General features: G+C 35.7%; 1 protein-coding gene across 1 annotated transcript in view; it reads right to left on the reverse strand.

Moving 5' to 3' along the window:
• Positions 1-19,217, reverse strand: part of Tex55 (testis expressed 55) — a 32,057-nt gene extending 12,840 nt beyond the window's left edge. Inside the window, exons 1-3 of the mRNA XM_078041175.1 lie at positions 18,034-19,217; positions 17,322-17,477; positions 16,400-16,459 (exon numbers count right to left, since the gene is read on the reverse strand). Of these exons, the coding sequence (XP_077897301.1) occupies positions 16,400-16,459; positions 17,322-17,477; positions 18,034-19,092 (1,275 nt within the window). The 5' untranslated portion in view covers positions 19,093-19,217. The remainder of the gene's footprint in view (positions 1-16,399; positions 16,460-17,321; positions 17,478-18,033) is intronic.
• Between the last annotated feature and the right edge of the window lie 325 nt (positions 19,218-19,542).

A 19,542-nucleotide genomic window follows, 5' to 3' on the forward strand; every position in this document is an offset into this window, starting at 1 on the left:
CTCCTTACATCATCATTTACTTTGCAGATCAATACATGTACATTCTAAACTCCTCTGACATTTCTTCCACTGTGTTGTCAATGGATTCTGTTATTGAGTATCTTCATTTGTTTGGGGTGATTTGTTCCCTTGCTTTTTCATGTTGTTTGTATGTCTACCCATTTAACAGTGTGGATTTGAGACAGTTGAGTTTCTATCCTGTGGACTTATAGCATCCCTGAAGGTTTCCAGTACCTCACTGTTTAGGGGGAGACAAATAATTACAACCACCAATGTAAACAATATCCAGCATTAAGCCAAATCATTAAGCCAAATGGTTCCTGCTATGATGTCTACAATGATAGTTGTCACAATAAACAGAAATGATATTATCAGTTCTTGCCTACAATTAAAACACTAAGTTTGCAAAAGGGCTTACAATTTTGAATGGTGGACATAGTAAGAAAAGAAGTCATGTAGGAGATGATGATTATGAAGGAGGAGAACAGAAGATAGAAGTAAACAATTAAAGGAAGCATGAAAGAGAGAAGAGTAGAAATTGCCTCTTAGCAGAAGAAAGAGAATCAAGGGAAACAGGTAAGTGTGAGAAAATATATATGTAAAGTAAAAAATTAAAAAAAAATAAAAGAATACAATACAAAACTGAAATATACTAATTAAATATCCTGGTCCTTAACAAATTGATCCATAAAAACTGGCTTTAAAAATGCTAGAAATGAGAAAAAAATATGTCTAAATGTCCATGAACATTAAGGTCACAATTTAACAGAGAAAAGAAGGGGGAAAAAATCATCTGAATGAAGAGCTAAAGAATTTTTTTTTTTCTGTTGACATTCAAATGATTCTCAGCTTTCCTTCTCAGCAGAGTTAGGTGGCTCTTCTGGAGTGTGATGCTTGCTCCACCCTCAGGGTGTGGTTGCTGGGGTGAGCGGTAATCCCATAGGCGGAACTCCTGGAGGTGGGGTTTAGGCTTAGGCAGGCTCCAGGCTCTTCAGGGAATGCCAGTTGTTCTGGAGATTTTGGATCAGCTCATCTCAAGGACCCAGCAGTTGCTGGTCCACATTGGAAGACTGCACCCCAGGATCTCCCCTTGGTTCCACTTGTGTGGTGGAGCAGCCAATTCTTAGTTCACTGTATCACCTGGGGACCCCACATTTCCTGGTCTCATATTCAGTCTCCAAACTGAATCTCTCCTTCCCATACCCATTGGAATTTATGGTCAGGTGCTTCTCTCCCAGCAGGTCCTGCAAGCTGCCGAATTGGAGGGGGACAGGGAGAGCCAGGTGGTTTCCACTGCCAATATGCCCCTGTGTAAACCTCTGTCCATGTTTGATTTTATTCTGGTCACCTAGGCACACTCTGTGTCATGCAGTGTGGGTTTGCCAGGCCTGTATTTCTGGCCAAACTTAGGTTTGCCAGAAATCAGCTTCTCCAGCTTCTGGGCCCCGGGCTGTGGCTACAGAATGATTCCTTCCTCTGTCCTCCACAGGCAGCCAGGAGAGATGCCACTTCTTACCCACACAAGGACATCATGCAGTGTTGTCTCGCAGTTTAGTGGGCATTGTCTTTGATCTCTAAATGCTCCATACACAGATATGCCTAAGGCCTCCTATAAATGCAGGTTCCTGTAATTCCCTTATCCCTCTACTTTGCTCATGGAAGGACCACTCTGGTGCCTCCAGCTGTGGCTGGTGATTTCTTCCTTATTTTATCACATCCAACCTCCTGAGTCACTCATCTCCTTTGAATATCCAGTATTAAATTCCAGTAAAGTACACCCCTGTTTTTCGGTTTTGTTTTGTTCACTCACCTTGTTGAAAAGCTGCCTACCTGCTTTCTTGGTTTCATGCCTTGGAGCATCCAAGAAAGTGACCTTCTCTATTCTGCCATCTTAAAAGCCCTCATAACATTTAAAGTGTATAATTTAGTAGTGTTATTTCATGTTGCTGTGCAACAGATCTCCACAATTTTTCCATCTTGCAAAACCCCAAAGTTCATATTCATGAATGAATTTCCCCTCTCCCTAAGTCCCTCAAAACCAGCATTCTACTTTCTGTTTTTATGAATTGGATTACTTCAGATACCTAAAGTACATGGAATCATATTATATTTATCTTTTCGTCATTGGCTTATTTTCTTTAGCATAATATTCACCTATGTTATAGAATGTGACAGGTTTTCCCTCTCTTTGAAGGATCATTTTAAGGATGACTAATGTTCCATTGTGCAGATATAGTAGATTTCTAAATTCTTTTCTCAGTTAATGAATATTTGGGTTGTTTCCACTTTTTATGAATGCAGTGGTAGGTACACTGGTATACAAATTTTCATGAGGAAATATGTTTTCAGTTTTCCACAACCTTAGTTGTGGACTTTCTGGATCATATGATAACACAATGTTTAGCATTTTGAGGAACTTAAAAATTATTTTCCAAAGTAGCTGCATCACTATCCATTCCCACCAGCAGCATATGAAGATTTGAATTTTTCCACACTCTCTCCAATACTTACCATTGAAGGTCTTTTTGATTCTAGTCATTGTAGTAAAATCTCATTGTGGTTTTGATTTATATTTCCCTACAGACCACCTGGTATATTTTGGATCTGAAATGTCCCCCCCCCAAAGCTTATGTGTTGAAAGTATGGTCCCTAATGCAACAGGTTCAGAGGTAGAGCTTTTTAGGCAATGATTGGATTATGAAGGCTCTGACCTCATCAGTGGATTAACCCATTTGATTAATCCAGTGATAGTTAAATGGACTACTGGGAGGTGGGACCTATTTAGAAGAAGTGGGTCATTGGGAGGATGTACTGGAAGGGTATATCTTGTCCTTGGCTTCTTCCTCTCTGCTTCCTAGCTACCATGAACTGAAAAGCTTTCCTCTGCCATGCTCTTCTGCCAGGATGTTTGTGCCTTGAATCCTCTGAAACTAGCAGCTCAAATAAACTTTCCTCCTCTAAGTTGTCTTGTTAAGTATCTTGGTCACATGGACAAAAAGCTGTTTCCTACATGAGTGATATCATATTTATTCTTTAAATGGAAGAGGTGAGGGACTAGGCTTTGGGAAAATAGTAACTTCACATTCTATTACTGCAAGGAAATGAGGGTGACTGGGGAATGGAGCAAAGGAGGTTTTCAGGATTGCTCAGGTACAACGAATATTACTCCTGTTGGTAATAACACTAATAAATAGGACTTACAATGCAATCACTGTTCTAAGGGCTTTTACATATGTTATCCTACTTGACAACACTGGAGACACTAACATCTCCTATCTTCGTGAATAATTCTGTCACAGCATCCTTGAAAGATTCCTTCAGAAGAGGTCATGTCTTTCAATCTCTGGCTACTCGGACATTGGAATTTTATTCCCCATTCTTTTTCTTGTGGTTGTCTATGTCCTCTGTCCTTCTTACTCTAAAAAGCCCTGTTCTGAGAATCCTCTCTCTTCTGTTTGATAGCTAGTTCCACTCAGATTCTCACCTATTAGTATTTACTCCTGGCCTAGAACTACTTCCTGCTGCTTAGGAACTGAGAACGGAACACTGTATACTTTTAGCTGATCTTCTCTATACTAGGCAATGCTTTGAGTAGAGAGCCTAAGTCACTGTGTGTGAAGGTTTGGCTCCATTTTCTTTCTTCTCTTCTCAGCTAAATATGTTCAGATGGAATCAGTGGATCACAGCAAGCCCATTTCCTCTGAGAAAGGTAAAAAAAAAAAAAGATAGTTCTGAAAGGCATAAAAGAGGGTCAATGGGAAGGTGTGAAGTGGCTGGTATGGTTGGACCTTTGATGTTTTGCTTTAAGAAACTTGTTAGAATATCTGATAGTAGGGTTGAACACAGTAAACTAAGTTAAATGCTTAATTTCAGATATTAATAACACCCACATTTCATATTACTAATAAATATATTGGCCCCTCAATCTTCGAGCTATTTTGTTTAAGCAACTGATTATTTATGACCTTAGTTATGTCACTCAAACTTCTCCCATAGATTTGCTGCAAATTTATTAGCTTTCACCCAGTTTTGTAGGCCCACAATCCATAGACAAGTACCTTATCTGTCTGTGTGGAGAAGCATTTATTGAGTATAAGCACATGCACATTTTGTGGACAACTGAAAGTAAAAGACAAATAAACATTAAAGTTATCAGAAGTTTTTATTTGGTATAATTAATGAGAAACGAAGGTCAGATGTTTAAAATAAATAGTGTTTGCGTATGACTGTTCAAACAGAAGCTTAATTCACTGTAATGCAACCATATAATCACACTAAGTCACCAAGTAAGCAATATAAAGAATCAAGTCTGGTTCAATGTTCAAATAGAAATTAAAAGAAAGGTTCAGCTCACAAAAGTAGTCTCAGATGATCATCTCAGCTATGATTTTTGGGCAGATAACTCTCATACCAGGCAGACCAAGTTAAAGCTTTTTGCTGTTAAATACCAGTTGGACTGGTTACACATTTCACATGATATAGATACTCTTCAGGGGATAAAGGTAATGAGGAAGTGACAGTCTGCCTCACCCACAGGTGTGTACAGAGTAGTATAACATGTTTGAATTCTGCTGTGGGTTAAAAATCAGAAGTGAGATACCCCTAGGAGAAGATTAAATCCCATTCATTTAATGGTAGAATATAATAGACAGTGATAAAAAAGGAAAAGAGTAAAAATATGTTGTAGTCCTTAAGAAATATGAGCTATTTCAATAAAAACTTCTATTAAAAGAACAAAAAGTACCATTATCACTTATTTTCTACACATTTTCTGATTGAAAATTTGTAAACAGTTTGGAGACATGATATGCCTTATAAAAAGGACATATGAATTGTAATAGTATTTTATTCGTGAACTTGCTATTATTCAGGTAAGTAGCTTTGGGAGGATAAGTATGGATAATTATAATGTGTAATTTTTGAATGATTACCCAGAGTTATCTATAACTGTTATACTAATTTTACAAAGTTAACCTACATATTTTTACTTAAAAATTAAGAACATGTTTAAGCAAAGTCACCATCGATGCCTATTGAAAAACCATTTTTTCAGAGTGGCTAAACAGAGCATAGTATTAACACTGATGACCTTAAACAGTACTGAAGAGAGATTCATTCTTTGTAGGGTTCACCTTTTGTCTCTCTTTCTCAGCATTTCCTGTACCTAAGAAGAATGAAAAAGATTTTTTTTCCATTTACAATTTTAGTTAACTTGGAATAACCATATCTTGGGGTTTATATATGTTGAGATTTAAAATATAGAAGAAGTCTTTGTGCACACATAATTTAGAAGTTAATAAATCAAGAATATACATTTTAATCTCTATGCAATATCTCTATTGCAAAATATTAAGAGGCTTATTAGGACAGTGACCATATTTTGAATGATTCTATAAATACATGTCACATACATTTGTTAAAACATATAGAATGTACAATACAAAGAGAGGACACCAATGTAAATTATAGAGGTTAGTTAAAAAACAGGCACTCATAGAACACATTCAAAGTAGTGCAGCAAAAGCTTGAAAACTGATCTATGACCTTTTAACTATAGAAAGCAAGACACAGCTTACAGTTTAAATCCAAACCATGTGAACAACCAGCTAAAACAAAATTATTAACAGTCATCAGCGGAATATAACAGAACTCAATCTATGCACTATAATGTTCACAATTTCCAAGATTGTCTACACAATTTATCTTATAGAAAACCTAGAAAATGCAAACCAAATGGAAAAGACAATCAGCAGATGCCAATTCCAGGATGATGCCATTATTGAGATTACCAGACACCACTATGGTACCTTTAAAGTAGTCATGATAACTTTGTTTGTGAAAAAAGGAGCGTACACTGAAAATGAATAAAATGCAGAAAATATCAGATGAGAAATAGAAAATGTAGGGGAAAACAAATAGAAATTTTGTCACTGCAAATAATTAAAAAAAATCATTGGATGAGCTTAATTGCAGCATATAGATGACAGAAGAGTCAGTGAATTTACAAATACAGCCAAGCAATTTGATCTGAAGAAGAGAGAGAAAAACAGCTGGATAAAAACATGAGCTTCAGAAATTGGTGGGACAATATTGAAAAGTTTAACATAAGGGTAATGTGAGTTGTCAAAAGGGAAGAGAGAAAGTGAGAAAGAGGGGCAAGGAAATATAATGAAGAAATTATGGCAGAAAACTTACAAAATTTGGTGAAAGACATACATGTGTAAATTTAAGAAGCTCAATTATCCCCCAAAATGTAAATTCCAATAAATTCCATAATCAAACCTCTGGAAACAAAAGATTAAAAAGATCATAAAAAGAACAAGACATTTCATACAGGGGAACAACAATCTGGATGACTATGAACTTCTCAGAAATGACAAAGGCTAGAAGAAAGCGAAGGCACATTTTTAAGGAGTTGGAGGTGGGGGATAAATTCTATATCTAGTAAAACTGTCCTACAAGAATGAAAGTTTATGAAAATAAACTTTTGGATGAAGGAAAATCATGAGTGCTTATTGCCAGAAGTCTGTCATAGCAGATATACTAAAAGAAAATATTTTCAGGCTGGAGGAAAATAATTTCAGAGAGAAAGTTGGAAATTCACCAAAAAAAGAAGAGGATTAGAGACACAAATTATCTAGGTAAATGTAAAAAACTATAGTTTTCCTCTTAAGTTCTTTAAAATGCATATGATTATTTAAAGAAAAATGCTATCAATGTCTTGTGGGTATTTTCATGTGTGTAGAAAGTGACACATAAGACAAAGGATGGTGGAAACAAAAGGACCTCTGTGGTTATAAGGTTTTCCCATTTGATGTGAAGTGGGACAATATTATCTCTAAGTGTACTATGAAAGGTTAGGAATATATAATGTGATCCCTAGAGCAATCACTAAAAACATGAGAAAAGGTATGGCTAAAAATCTAACAGATTAAGTGTAAGAGTAAAATTACATAATCCAATAGGAGACAATAAAAAGGGGATAAAGAAATAAAAGTAGAGGAAACAAATAAATAGTAAAATGAGATCTCTAAATTAAACCATATTGATAATTAGGCTACCAGGTCAAAACAAGGGATGGTGTTTTTTTTTTCTGAAAAAAGCTGAATAAAACATATTTCAGGCTTTGAAGGTCACATGCTATTTCTATTAACTACTGCTGATTCGTCTCTTTTGGAAGGTGGTGGAAGCTCTAAGAGGTAAAGATTAGAGAGAAGTCATTAGAGATTTCCCTTGAAGGGGACATTGGGACCCAGCCTTTTCCTCTCTTTCTCTGTCACTGCCCAGCCTTGAAGGAACAGATTTTGCTTTGCCACATGCTTCCATCATGAGGGGCTTCCTCAGGCCCAAAACAATGGGACCAATTGATCATGGACTGAAATCTTTGAAACTATGAACCCAAATAAGTCTTTTCCCTTTGTAAATCAATGATTTTTCAGCTATTTGCATAGTAACAGAAAATGGCTAATACACCTGTCAAAGTATTTAGTTATTTATTTATTTTTGGTACCAGAAATTGAACTCAAGGAGTGTGTAACCACTGAGCCACATCCCTCTACCTTTTTATTTTTGAGAAAAGGTCTTACTAAATTGTTTAGGACCTTGCTAAATTATTGAGGTTGGCCTCAAAGTTGTAATCCTCCTGCCTCAGCCTCCTGAGTTGCTGGGATTACAGGCATGTGCTTCTATGCCTGGCCAAACTTTCTTTTAAAAAATGAAAGAAATGCGTTGAGGATGCAGCTTTGTGATAGAGCCTTGTGATAGAGCTTTGTGATAGACTTGCCTTGCAAGTGCAGTGCAATTTCATGGTTTTGATCCTCAGCACAGGAAAAGAAGAAGGAAGAAAGAAGGAAGAAAGATTATAAACAACATTTTATTTACATAAAATATTCAATGGAGTTCTTTGAGTTGGAATGAAAAGATGATAAGTGAACAATATGAAAATATGTGAAAGCATAGAACTCACTGATAAAGGTAAATATATATCCAAATTCAGAAATATAGTAAAAACATAGTTGTCAACAATTATACAGTATAAATAGATGCAAAGTATACTATTGTTTGCACAAAATGTATGCAAGGAGAGAAGTTTAATTGTAGAATCTCTGTATGCCATTAAAACTAAGATACTCTCAGCTTAAATTAAGGTGTTATAAAATATATCACATAAGTCTCATGGAAACCACAAAGAAAAAACATAGATGCATAAAAGATAAAAAGAAAGAAATCAGAACATACTACTACAAAAATACAACATCACAAAGAAAAAGCAAGATTGGAAGTAAGGAACAAAAGAACTATGAAAAAGTCAATAAAATTAACAAAATGCCAGTACTAAGTTGTTACCTATCAATAATTGTCTTACTGTAAATGGATTAAATTCTCCAATCAAAATAAACATGTTAGGGCTGGGATTGTGGCTCAGAGGTGGAGCACTCCCCCCTAGGATGGGCGGGACCGGGATTCTATCCTCAGCACCACATAAAAATAAAGGCGTTGTGTTGTGTCCATCTACACCTAAAAAATAAATATTAAAAAAAAGACACATGTTAGGTGAATGGATTAAAAAACAAGGCCTAACAATATGTTGCCTACAAGAGACTCACTTTAGTCTTAAGGACACTCATACTGAGAATGAAGGGATAGAGCAAGAAATTCAAGGCAAAGTAACAAAAAGAGAGCAGGATAATTACACTTTTATCACACAAAATAATCTTTAAATAAAGAATGGTAAGAGAGCTGAGTGTGGTGGGGCATAACTGTAATCCCAGCAGCTGAAGCAGGAGGATCATGAGTTCAAAGCCAGCCTAAGAAACTTAGCAAGGCCCTAAGCAATTTAGCAAGACCCTGTTTCTAAATAAAATATAAAAAGGAGCTGGGATGTGGTCAGTGGTTAAGAGCCCTGGGTTCATTCTCTGGTACAAAAAAAAAAAAAAAAAGAAAAAAAAAAGAATGGTAAAAAAAACAAATAAGGTCATTATATAATAGTGAAATAATCCATCAGGGGGACATAACAATTTTAAGTGTATATGTTACCCAACACTGGAGTACCTAAATATATGAAGCAAATACTAATAGATGTGTAAGATAAGAGAGACTACAAAAATAAGTAGGGGACTTTAACATTCCATTTTAAACAATGGATAGATAAACCAGACAGAAAATCAATAAGAAACCAGTGGACTTCAACAAAGCATTAGCCATCCCATTCAACAGCATTAAAATATACATTCTTCTCAAGTCCATATGGAACATTTTCCAAGATATATCATACATTAGGTCACAAAACAAGTTTTAATTAATTTTATAAGGATAAAATCATATCACTTCATATTGATAAAGAGAAATCCAAGAAGATATAATAATCGTAAACATTTATGCCCCAAATATGGGTGAGCTTAATTATATAAAACAGACACTTCTTACCCTAAGGACTCAAATAGACTCCTATACAATAATACTACTGTATGATTTCAACACACCTCTCTCACCAACAGATAGGTCATCCAGACATAAATTCAATAAATACTCATCAGTCCTAAAAAATATTATAAATCAAATGAACTTAACAGACATTTTAAAAATATTTCACCTAACAACAGCATAATTCACTTTCTTCTCAGCTGCTCATGAAACTGTCTCCAAAATAGATCATTTTTTAGGCTACAAAGAATCTCTTATCAAATACAAAAAAAAAACAGATATAGTTCCTTACATCTTATCTGATCATACAGAAGGAAGTTAGAAATAAACACGAAAAAAAGAAAAGAAAATCACCAGAGTACAGAAACTATAAAAAACATACTATATAGAAACAACACACTTCTGGATGATGAATGGATTATAGAATCAGGGGTGAAAATAAAAATTACAAATGACAATAGTGATACAACATACTATAACCTGTGGGACACTCTGTAAGCAGTTTTAAGAGTATAGTGTATATCTGTGGGTAGCTATGCAAGAAAATCAGAAAGATTTCTTGTAAACAACCTAATGATGTATGTTATGACCCTACAAAAATAAGAACCAATCTAAAAACCAGTATGATAAAGGAAATACTTAAAATCATAGCCAAAATCAATAAAATAGAGAATAAAAACACAATACAAAGGATCAATGAAATAAATAATTGGTTCTTTGAAAAGACAAATCAGATAGATGATGCCTTAACTAAGCTAACAAAATGAAAAAGAGAGAAAGCCAAAATTGATAAAATTAGAGATGAAAAAGGAGAAATAACTATAGACATCAAAGAAATGGAGAGGATCACAAGAAACTATTTTGAGAACTTATACTGCAATAAATATAAAAACCTAAAAGAAATGGACATATTCTAGACACATATGACCTGTTAAAATTGAATCAAGAAGATATAGAAAAACTAAACAAACCAATAATAAGCAACGAGATAGAAGCAGTAATAAAAAGCCTTCTAATAAAGGAAAGCCCAGGACAAGGTGAATTCTCAGCTGAAGTCTACCGGACTTTTAATGAAGAACAAATGCCAATACTTCTCAAATTATTCTATGAAATATAAAGGGATGGTACACTTCCAAATTCATTTTATGAAGCCAATATCATCCTCATATCAAAAACAAGATAGGGGCACATCAAAGAAAGGAAACTACAGACTAATATCGCTGATGAACATAGATGCTAAAAGCCTTAATATATTAAGGCTTCAATGTAATCTCCATCAAAATACCAATCATATTAAAAAAAATATTAAGAAGATTTTGCATCATGACCAAGTTGGCTGCATTCCAGAGACACAAGGATGATTTAACAAATGCAAACCAATAGATGTAATTCACCATATAAATATAATTAAGAACAAAAATCATATAGTCATCTCAAAAGATGCAATGAAAGCCTTCAACAAAATTTTAGAATCTGTTCATAATAAAAACACTGAAGAAACTAGAGAAAGAAGAAACATACCTCAACATCATTAAGGCTATATTGGATAAATCCAAAGCCAACATCGTAGTGACTAGGGAAAAACTGAAATCATTTCTTTGCAAATATAGAACAAAACAAGGATGTCCATGCTTACTACTCCTACTGAATATAGTACTAGAAATTCTAGCCAGAGCAATTAGGCAAGAAAAGGAAATAAAAGGGATAAAAACAGGGAAGGAAGAAGTCAAATTATCACTCTTCCATGTGATATATATGACCCTACACTTAGAAGATCCAATCTAGAAATTCACCTTGTCCTGGGCTTTCCACCAGTAGACTACTAGAGTTTATAAAGAAATTAAGCAAAGTAGCAGGTTACAAAATCAACATACAAAAAGCAATAACTTTCCTATACAAATAATAAAACTGCTGAGAAAGAAATCAGGAAAACAATCCCATTCATAAACAAAACAAATGAAACCAAACAAATCAACCACCCACCCAAACAAACAAAAAACCCCCAAACTAGGAATATAATCAAAAAGGTGAATGACCTCTACAATGAAAACTATAGAACACTGAAAAAAGAAATTGAAGATATCAAAAGATGAAAAGATCTCCCATGTCCATGGGTAGGCAGAATTAATACTGATAAAATGTCCATATTATTCAAAGCAATATAGAGTTTCAATGTAATCTCCATCAAAATACCTATGACATTTTCCATAGAACTAGAAAAAAAAACAATCTAGAAATTCACTTGGAAGAAGAAAAGACAGAGTAGTCAAAGCAATCTTGAATCAAACAAAACAAAACAAAACAAGGCTGGAGGTATCACAATACTACAGAGCTATAGTGACAAAAACTGCATGTTACTGGAATGAAAAACAGACGCAAAAACCAATGGAACAGAATAGAAGACACAGAGACAAACTCAAAAAGAAACAGACATTTGATCCTTGACAAAAGTGACAAAGTAGATGTTGGAGAAAAGGCATCCCTTTTAACAAATGGTCCTAGGAAAACTGGTTGTGCACATGTGGAAAAATGGGACTAGATCCTTATCTCTCACACTGCACAAAAGTCAAATTGAAATGAATAAAAGACCTAGGATTTATATCAGAAACTATACAACTCCTAAGTGAAAATGTAGAGTCAACACTCCAACATATACGTACAGGTAACGACTTCCTCAACAGAACTCCTCCATTTCTAGAAATTAATAAATGGGATGACATCAAATTTCAAAGCTTCCGCACAGCAAAGGAAACAATGAAGAATGTGAAGAAAAACACAAAATGGAAGGAAATCTTCACCAGCTACTCTTCTGACAGAGGATTCAGACTATAAAAAGAACTCAAAATAACTTACCACCAAAACCTCCAAATAACCAATTAATAAAATGGGCAAATGAACTAAACAGACACTTTTCAAAAGAAGAAATATGAATGGCTAACAAATATATGAAGAAATGTTCAACATCTTTAGCAATTAAGGAAATACAAATCAAAACTACACAGATTTCATCTTATTCCAGTTAGAATAGCAGCTGTCAAGAATACCAACAATAATAAATGCTGGAGAGGATGAGGGCAAAAAGGAACACTTTGACATTGTTGGTGGGATTGTAAATTAATACAGCCAGAACTGAAATCAGTACAAAGATTTCTCAGAACACAAGGAACGGAACCACCATTTAATCCAGCTATACCACTCCTTGCATTTTACCCTAAAGAATTAAAGTCATCATACTATAGTGATAAAGGCATATCTATAGTTTATAGCAGCACAATTCACAATAGCCAAATTATGGAACAAGCCTAGGTGTCTGTTAGTGGATGAATGGATAAAGAAAAATGTGGTATAAATAAATATATATATTTATGTATATATACATATGTGTATATAAATACATATATATATATATACACACACACACACATACACAAATAGAATTTTATTTATCCATAAAAAAGAATAAAATTATGTCATTTTCAGGAAATGGATAGAACTTGAGAATACTATGTTAAACAAAATAAACCAAAGTCAGAAAGTCAAGGGTTGTATGTTTTCTCTCATATGTGGAAGCTAGAGAGTATAAAGGAAAAGAAGAGAGGGGGGAAATCTCATAGAAAGTGAAGGAAAACTAGTAGAGGAAAGAACCAGGGATAGGGAAGAGAAGAGGGAAACAATATTGATAAAAATTATATTGTTATATCATGTAAATGCATGAATGTGTAAAAACAAATCCCACCATGAAATATAATTATAGTGCCTCAATAAAAATTATGGAAAGAAAAGAAAAAGGAAAAGAAAATACATCTCAGGGACACCTTGGTTTGCAGCTTATGAGACTCTGAGCAGGGAAACTGGCTCTGCTATGCTTGGACTTCTGATCTAAGAATCTGTGCAATAATAAATGTGAATTGTTTTTTAAAAAGCATTAAATACCTATAAATAAGACTATTAAAAGTCATGAAAAACATTTATGTCAATAATTCATATACTGAGAGAATTTAAAGAAGACTCAAATAAATGAAAGGATCAAGGATTGTAAATACTCATTTTAAAGCTGTCACCTCTCCCCAAATAATCTGATTGAATGCAATCTCAATATAAAATTTCACTAGTGTGTGCTTGTGTTTATGTTTGTGTAACTTGGCAAATAATTCTAAAAACTGATAAGGAAATGCACAGGTCCAAGAATATCCAAGATATTTTTGAAGAAGAATAGGGTGATATTAAGACAGTTCCAGTGCACACTAATTAAGATAGTCTTGTTGTGAAACAGGAATATCAACAAATATACTATATATGATACAAATAAAGAACAGTGGGGAAGGAATGATTTTTTTTGGGGGGGTGCCAGGGATTGAACTCAGGGGCACTCGGCCACTGAGCCACATGCTCAGCTTTATTTTGTATTTTATTTAGAGACAGGGTCTCATTGAATTGCTTAGTGCTTTGCTTTTGCTGAGGTTGGCTTTGAACTGTGATCCTTTTGCCTCAGCCTCTGGAGCTACTGATATTACAGGTGTGTGCCACTGTGCCCAGCTGGAAGGTATAGTTTTTATACTAAAAGGCACTTGGGTCAACTGGACATCTGTTGGAAGAAAATGAAACTTGACCCCACCTCTGCCCTACCAAAAAAATCAATTCCAAATAGATGGTGAATATAAATGAGAAAGGCAACAAACAAGCAAATGAAAACAACCCTCTCCATTAAAAAAACACACAAATAAAATAAAGAATTAATAAATGGGATAAACGAAAACTAAAAAGCTTCTTCTCTGCGAAAGAAACTATGAGGTGAACAGAGAGCCTACATTTTTGAGAGCAAATTTTTGCCAGGCACACATCAAATAGAGCACTAATCTCCAAGATAAATAAAGAACTCAAAAAACTTAACAACAAAAAACAAACAATACAATTAATAAATGGGCTAAGGAGCTGAAAAGACACTTCTCAGAAGAAGATATACAGTCAATCAACAAATATATGAAAAAATGTTCAACATCTCTAGCAATTAAAGAAATGCAAATCAAAACTATTCTAAGATTTCATGTCATGCCAGTCAAAATGGCAGCTACCAAGAATACAGACAACAATAATGTTGGGGAAAAGGCAAACTCATAAATTGCTGGTGGGACTGCAAATTGGTGCAACCAATCTGGAAAGCATATGGAGATTCCTTAGAAAACTTGGAATGGAACTACCATTTGACCCAGCTATCTCACTCCTTGGTCTATACCCAAAGGACTTAAAATCAGCATACTACAGTGACACAGCTACATCAATGTTCATAGCAGCTCAATTCACAATAGCTAAACTGTAGAAGCAACCTAAATGCCCTTCAGTAGATGAATGGATAAAGAAACTGTGGTCCATATATATACAATGGAATATTACTCAGCAATACAAGAGAACAAAATTATGGCATTTGCAAGTAAATGGACGCAGTTGGAGAATATCATGCTAAGTAAAGTAAGCCAATTCCCCCAAACCAAAGGCCGAAATGTTCTCTCTGATAAGTGGATGCTGATCCATAATGGGGAGTGGGGAGGCATGGGAAAAATGGAGGAACTTTGATTGGGCAAAGGGGAGGGAAGGTAGGGAGTTTCCATGGGGGCAGGAAAGATGGAGGAATGAGATGGACATCATTACCCTAGGTACATGTATGACTGCACATATGGTGTGATGCTACATCGTGTACAACCATAGAAATGTAAAGTTATGATGCAGTTTTGTACATTCTGCTGTCATATATGCCTAATTAAAATAAATAAAATTTAAAAAGTTTACTTATATTCAAACACACACACACATTCTCTCCCTCCCTCCCTCCCTCCCTCCCTCTCTCTCTTTCACACACACATACACACACACACACACACAAATAACTTCTACAACCATATAGAAAACCATAGTCAGGAGTGGGGAGTGAATTCTCACAAGTCACCAGAAGTACTAATTGTAAAGACAAAGAATATTAAATTTGACTATATTAAAATTAAAGAGAATCTGTTCGTTAAAAGAGATATTTAAGAGCTAGAAAAGAAGATTGTGGGAAGATACATGCAACAAACAATCACAAGGAGCTCATAACCAGTAGATGTAGAAAACGGTCTCAAATAGTAAAAAAATAAGTATTTCCAAATGTCTAATAAACAAATTAAAAGGTATGCAATTAATTGCCTTAGTAATCAGGAAAAGGCAAAATGAAACTTACCAAAACAGCTAATGCTAAAAACACTGACAATAGTAGGCACTGGTAAGTAAACAACTGAAACTCTTATACACTGTTGGTGGAAGTGTAATCAGTCAGTTTAGAGAATTGTTTGAAACAATCTATTAAAGCTAAGCAAATACATATCTCACAATCTAGCAATTGCTCTTCAAGGTGAATGAATACTCAAGAGAATGTGTCACTGAGAGACATACAAGAATGTTCATAGCAAAAAAGTTTTTTTTTGTAATAGCTGCAAGTTGTAAACAATCTGCATGTCCATTAAAATATAATGGATAAATCATAATATTCCACACAATGAATACCATACAACAATGAAAATGAATGAAGGATAGCTACACATAAATGATGGATCAATCTCACAGACATGATTTTGAGCAAAAGGAACAAGATACAAATGAATATATGCTATATATGGTTCCCTTTATGTACAGTGAAAAACTGACAAATCTAAATAGAAGTGTTTCATGATTCATGGTTAGCCGTAAAAATATATAAAAAAGTGAGGAAGCTATTATTATAAATATCACATGAATAATTACTTTGTGGGGAGTAAGAATTGTGAGGGAAGGAAAAGGGGCTTCTGGGAGGGTGGCAATGTTCTATCTTTTAAATACTTGAATGTAAATAGAAGTATGTTTACTGCATGAAAATTCAGAGTTGTATATGTTTTGTTTTGTAAAAAAAATATATGTACTTTCACAGTAATGTAAATGAAAAGGTTATTCTTTTTCTCCTATTCCATACCTGAAACAGCATAAAACTCAGGGGGTCCTCTGGCTTTTCATAGACTAAATTTTCAGTGATCTGCTGAGAGAGCATAAGACATCACATTTTGGTTCTAAGAGGAAGTCATGCAGCTAGGTTATAATTGATCAATTATACCAATGAACCTAACATATACCATAGCATTTTGAAAAAAATTAAAGTACTTCTACAAAGTGACAACTTACTTTCTTACTACTGAAAAACTTAGGCAGATTAAAATAAAATCTGGAGAAATAAAAATTTAATAATAAATAGAAATGGATATTTCTAGTAGTTTCTAAGGAGATAGAGGTAGTGAGAAATTTTGGAGAAGTTTTTGGTTAGATAATTGTGATCTTGCTAGATTGATAAATTAATAAATTTTTATTTGCTTTGAAGAATAGTCAAAGAAAAGACTTTTAACTAAAAATTGAAAACACAATGTAACCTTATGTATAGCCTTTCTTCTGAGACATTTGATTCTAAAGGGTGAAAATTATGTTAATTATGTTGCAATATTAAAGGAGATAGGATATATCAAATTTCAAAGATTCACTTCCATACCTTTTTGTTGTTATTGAATAACAAAAGAAATTAAAATAAAGAAAATATACTTCTCATTTGCAGGGAATAACAATCAGGCAAGTTTTATGTGTAAAATATTCAGATATGTTTAATGTACTCACATCATTCAATTATATATTTTATATGTATTTTGATTGAACACATACTTAGCAACTACTTTTTTAAAAAAATATATTTTTGGTTTTAGGTGGACACAATACCTTTATTTTTATGTAGTGCTGAGGATCAAACCCAGTGCCTCACACGTGTCAGGTAAGTGCTCTACTGCTGAACCACAGCCCCAGCCCCCACAACTAATTTTAAACTCACAATTAAAGAGAAAGATTGAGAGATTTACCTGGAATATTTGCAGAATCTGGTGCTTCTCCATGTACTGAAGTGAAACTTGATAAGGATCTTCATAAACTACAGGAGGCAATCTCTTTTTATATATATCTTGTTTGGGCATATGAGAACTCTTTTCTTGTTCAGATTCTGAATAATCATCCTGAAATTGAAATATTCCCCCAAGGAATTTTTAATAAATTTAAAAAGCTCCAGCAATTTTTGCTGTTGTCACAACCAGTGAAATCTAATACCAACAGTATCTTAACAGCAGCAGTCAGAGAAATGTGACTGAGCTCATCCTCTGAGCAATATAATATACCTAAAGTCCTGGCGGACACCTTAGATATTTCCAATCTACTTCAAATACTGTCCCTTCACAGGGATCTCCAATCAAATCCAAATCTCTTCCCTTAGTAGAAACCTAAAGAGGGGAGGTAACTTAGTGCCACAGAGTTAATAACAGAACAGAATTTGAAACTTAGGTTTTCTAAATCCTAGTTCCTTGATCCTTCCTGAATGACCTTAAGAGTAGTAGAGGAAGAAATTCATCTCTTCCTATTCTTTTCCTGCCCTTCCTGAAACTTATGGCTCACATACAACATGTAGGTTTAATCCTCATTCTTGATCCAACATGTGTCCTCTCACCTCTTATCCCTACCCTCATTCCACAGGCTTTTCTTCCCCTCCACCCACTGTAGGTATCAAATGCCCCTTTAACCTACAGGACTGAATTCTGCGGATTCATATTTTTCTTGAGTGATGTCATCCGATTTAGTTGAGATGGAGGGCAATCTTTGGTAAAAACTTTGCTCTTTTGTTGGAAAATGCTCAGTGAATCTGGTATCAATTGGGTAGTGGGATTGCGTAGGGCTTATACCTCCTTTTTCTATTTCACTTGAAAGTGCGGATTTGAGGTATACTTCGCTATCCTCAAATGTGCAGGGCTGTGGTCTGTCTTGAGCCTCTTTGTCATCTCTGAACTGGGGTAATAATCCGTACTCAGACCCATAGGAATACTGGTAGTCTTTAGGGTAAGTCTCTTTGTCTACAAGGCGTTCAGCCTGGTCAGGTCTACTGTAGTCATCCTTGCCAACCTTAAGCTGATCAGCTTGGTCAAAAGTCTGCTGTTCAGCCTCTTCAGTGGCTTGGTCTTCAATATTGTAGAGGGTCTTTACATGGTCGACTTGATCAACTTTCTCAGAAGTTTTCTCAGCTAGGCTGTCCTCCTGTTTAGAGGTTCTTGGATCAAATGGTATGGACAATCTATCTCCAGTCCGCTCATAAGTTCTTTCCTCAGTCTGGCTGGACATTCTGTGGTCAGTCTGTATGGAAGCTCTTCCTTCAGCCTGGTCGGCCTGCTCAGAAGCTCTTTTCTCCTCCTGTCTAGACGAGCTTCTTTCGGTCTGTTTAGAAGTTCCTTCCTCGGCCAAGCCAGGCACCTGGCCATCAGTCTCCCCAGCTGCTACATTTTTAACTTGGTCGTATGCCTTGTCATCAGTCGGTTCAGATGATTGTAGGTCAGCCTGATCATATGAGCTATTCTCCAGGTGTTCAGAATCTTTTTGGTTAGTTTGGTCAGACACGAAGGGTTCAGGCGCTCCAGATCCTCTTTGGCCATTTTGGTCAGCTATTCTGTAATGAGTCTGTTCATATGCCTTCTCTTGATCCTGGTTCTCTTGGTTGTCTTCTTCCTGGTTATCAGTGTGGCCAGCAGCTGGGGGTGTGACTGGGCTTTCTTCTTCCAGGGATTCTCCTGGATCCTCTTCTTCAGGATCCTCCATTCTCTGAGGTCTCCCTGACTGGTCTCAGTTGCCAGGCGCCGTGGGCGGGGCCGCTCGGTTGTCCTGGAAACCCATGGAGTCAGGCTTCCGCGGGCTTTGTTCCCCCCTGGGCTCTTGCCTGGGTAGGCTGGTGAACGCCTGGCTGCAGGGCTCTCTGCAGTACTGCAGGGCTGCTGACTGCAGTGGGAAGTCCAGCAGCGCCTTCTACTGAGGAGCGAGACTGCCACTCCCAGGCAACCAGGGCTCCCCCACCATCTCCAGCACTCAGGCCTTGGGGCCCATGTGGATGCCTCCAGAGTACCCGCGGAGGGGCGCAGTGGTGTGAGAACTAGACCTTCACAGGTGCCACTCCTCTAATTCACACCCCCACACCGCATGGGGGCCACGTACCTGAACAGAGGTCACCATTACTATCAAACCAAAGTCCTGCTTCTCCTAATTCTGAATTCT

Source organism: Ictidomys tridecemlineatus, chromosome 3, assembly GCF_052094955.1.
Source record: "Ictidomys tridecemlineatus isolate mIctTri1 chromosome 3, mIctTri1.hap1, whole genome shotgun sequence".
NCBI lineage: Eukaryota > Metazoa > Chordata > Mammalia > Rodentia > Sciuridae > Ictidomys > Ictidomys tridecemlineatus.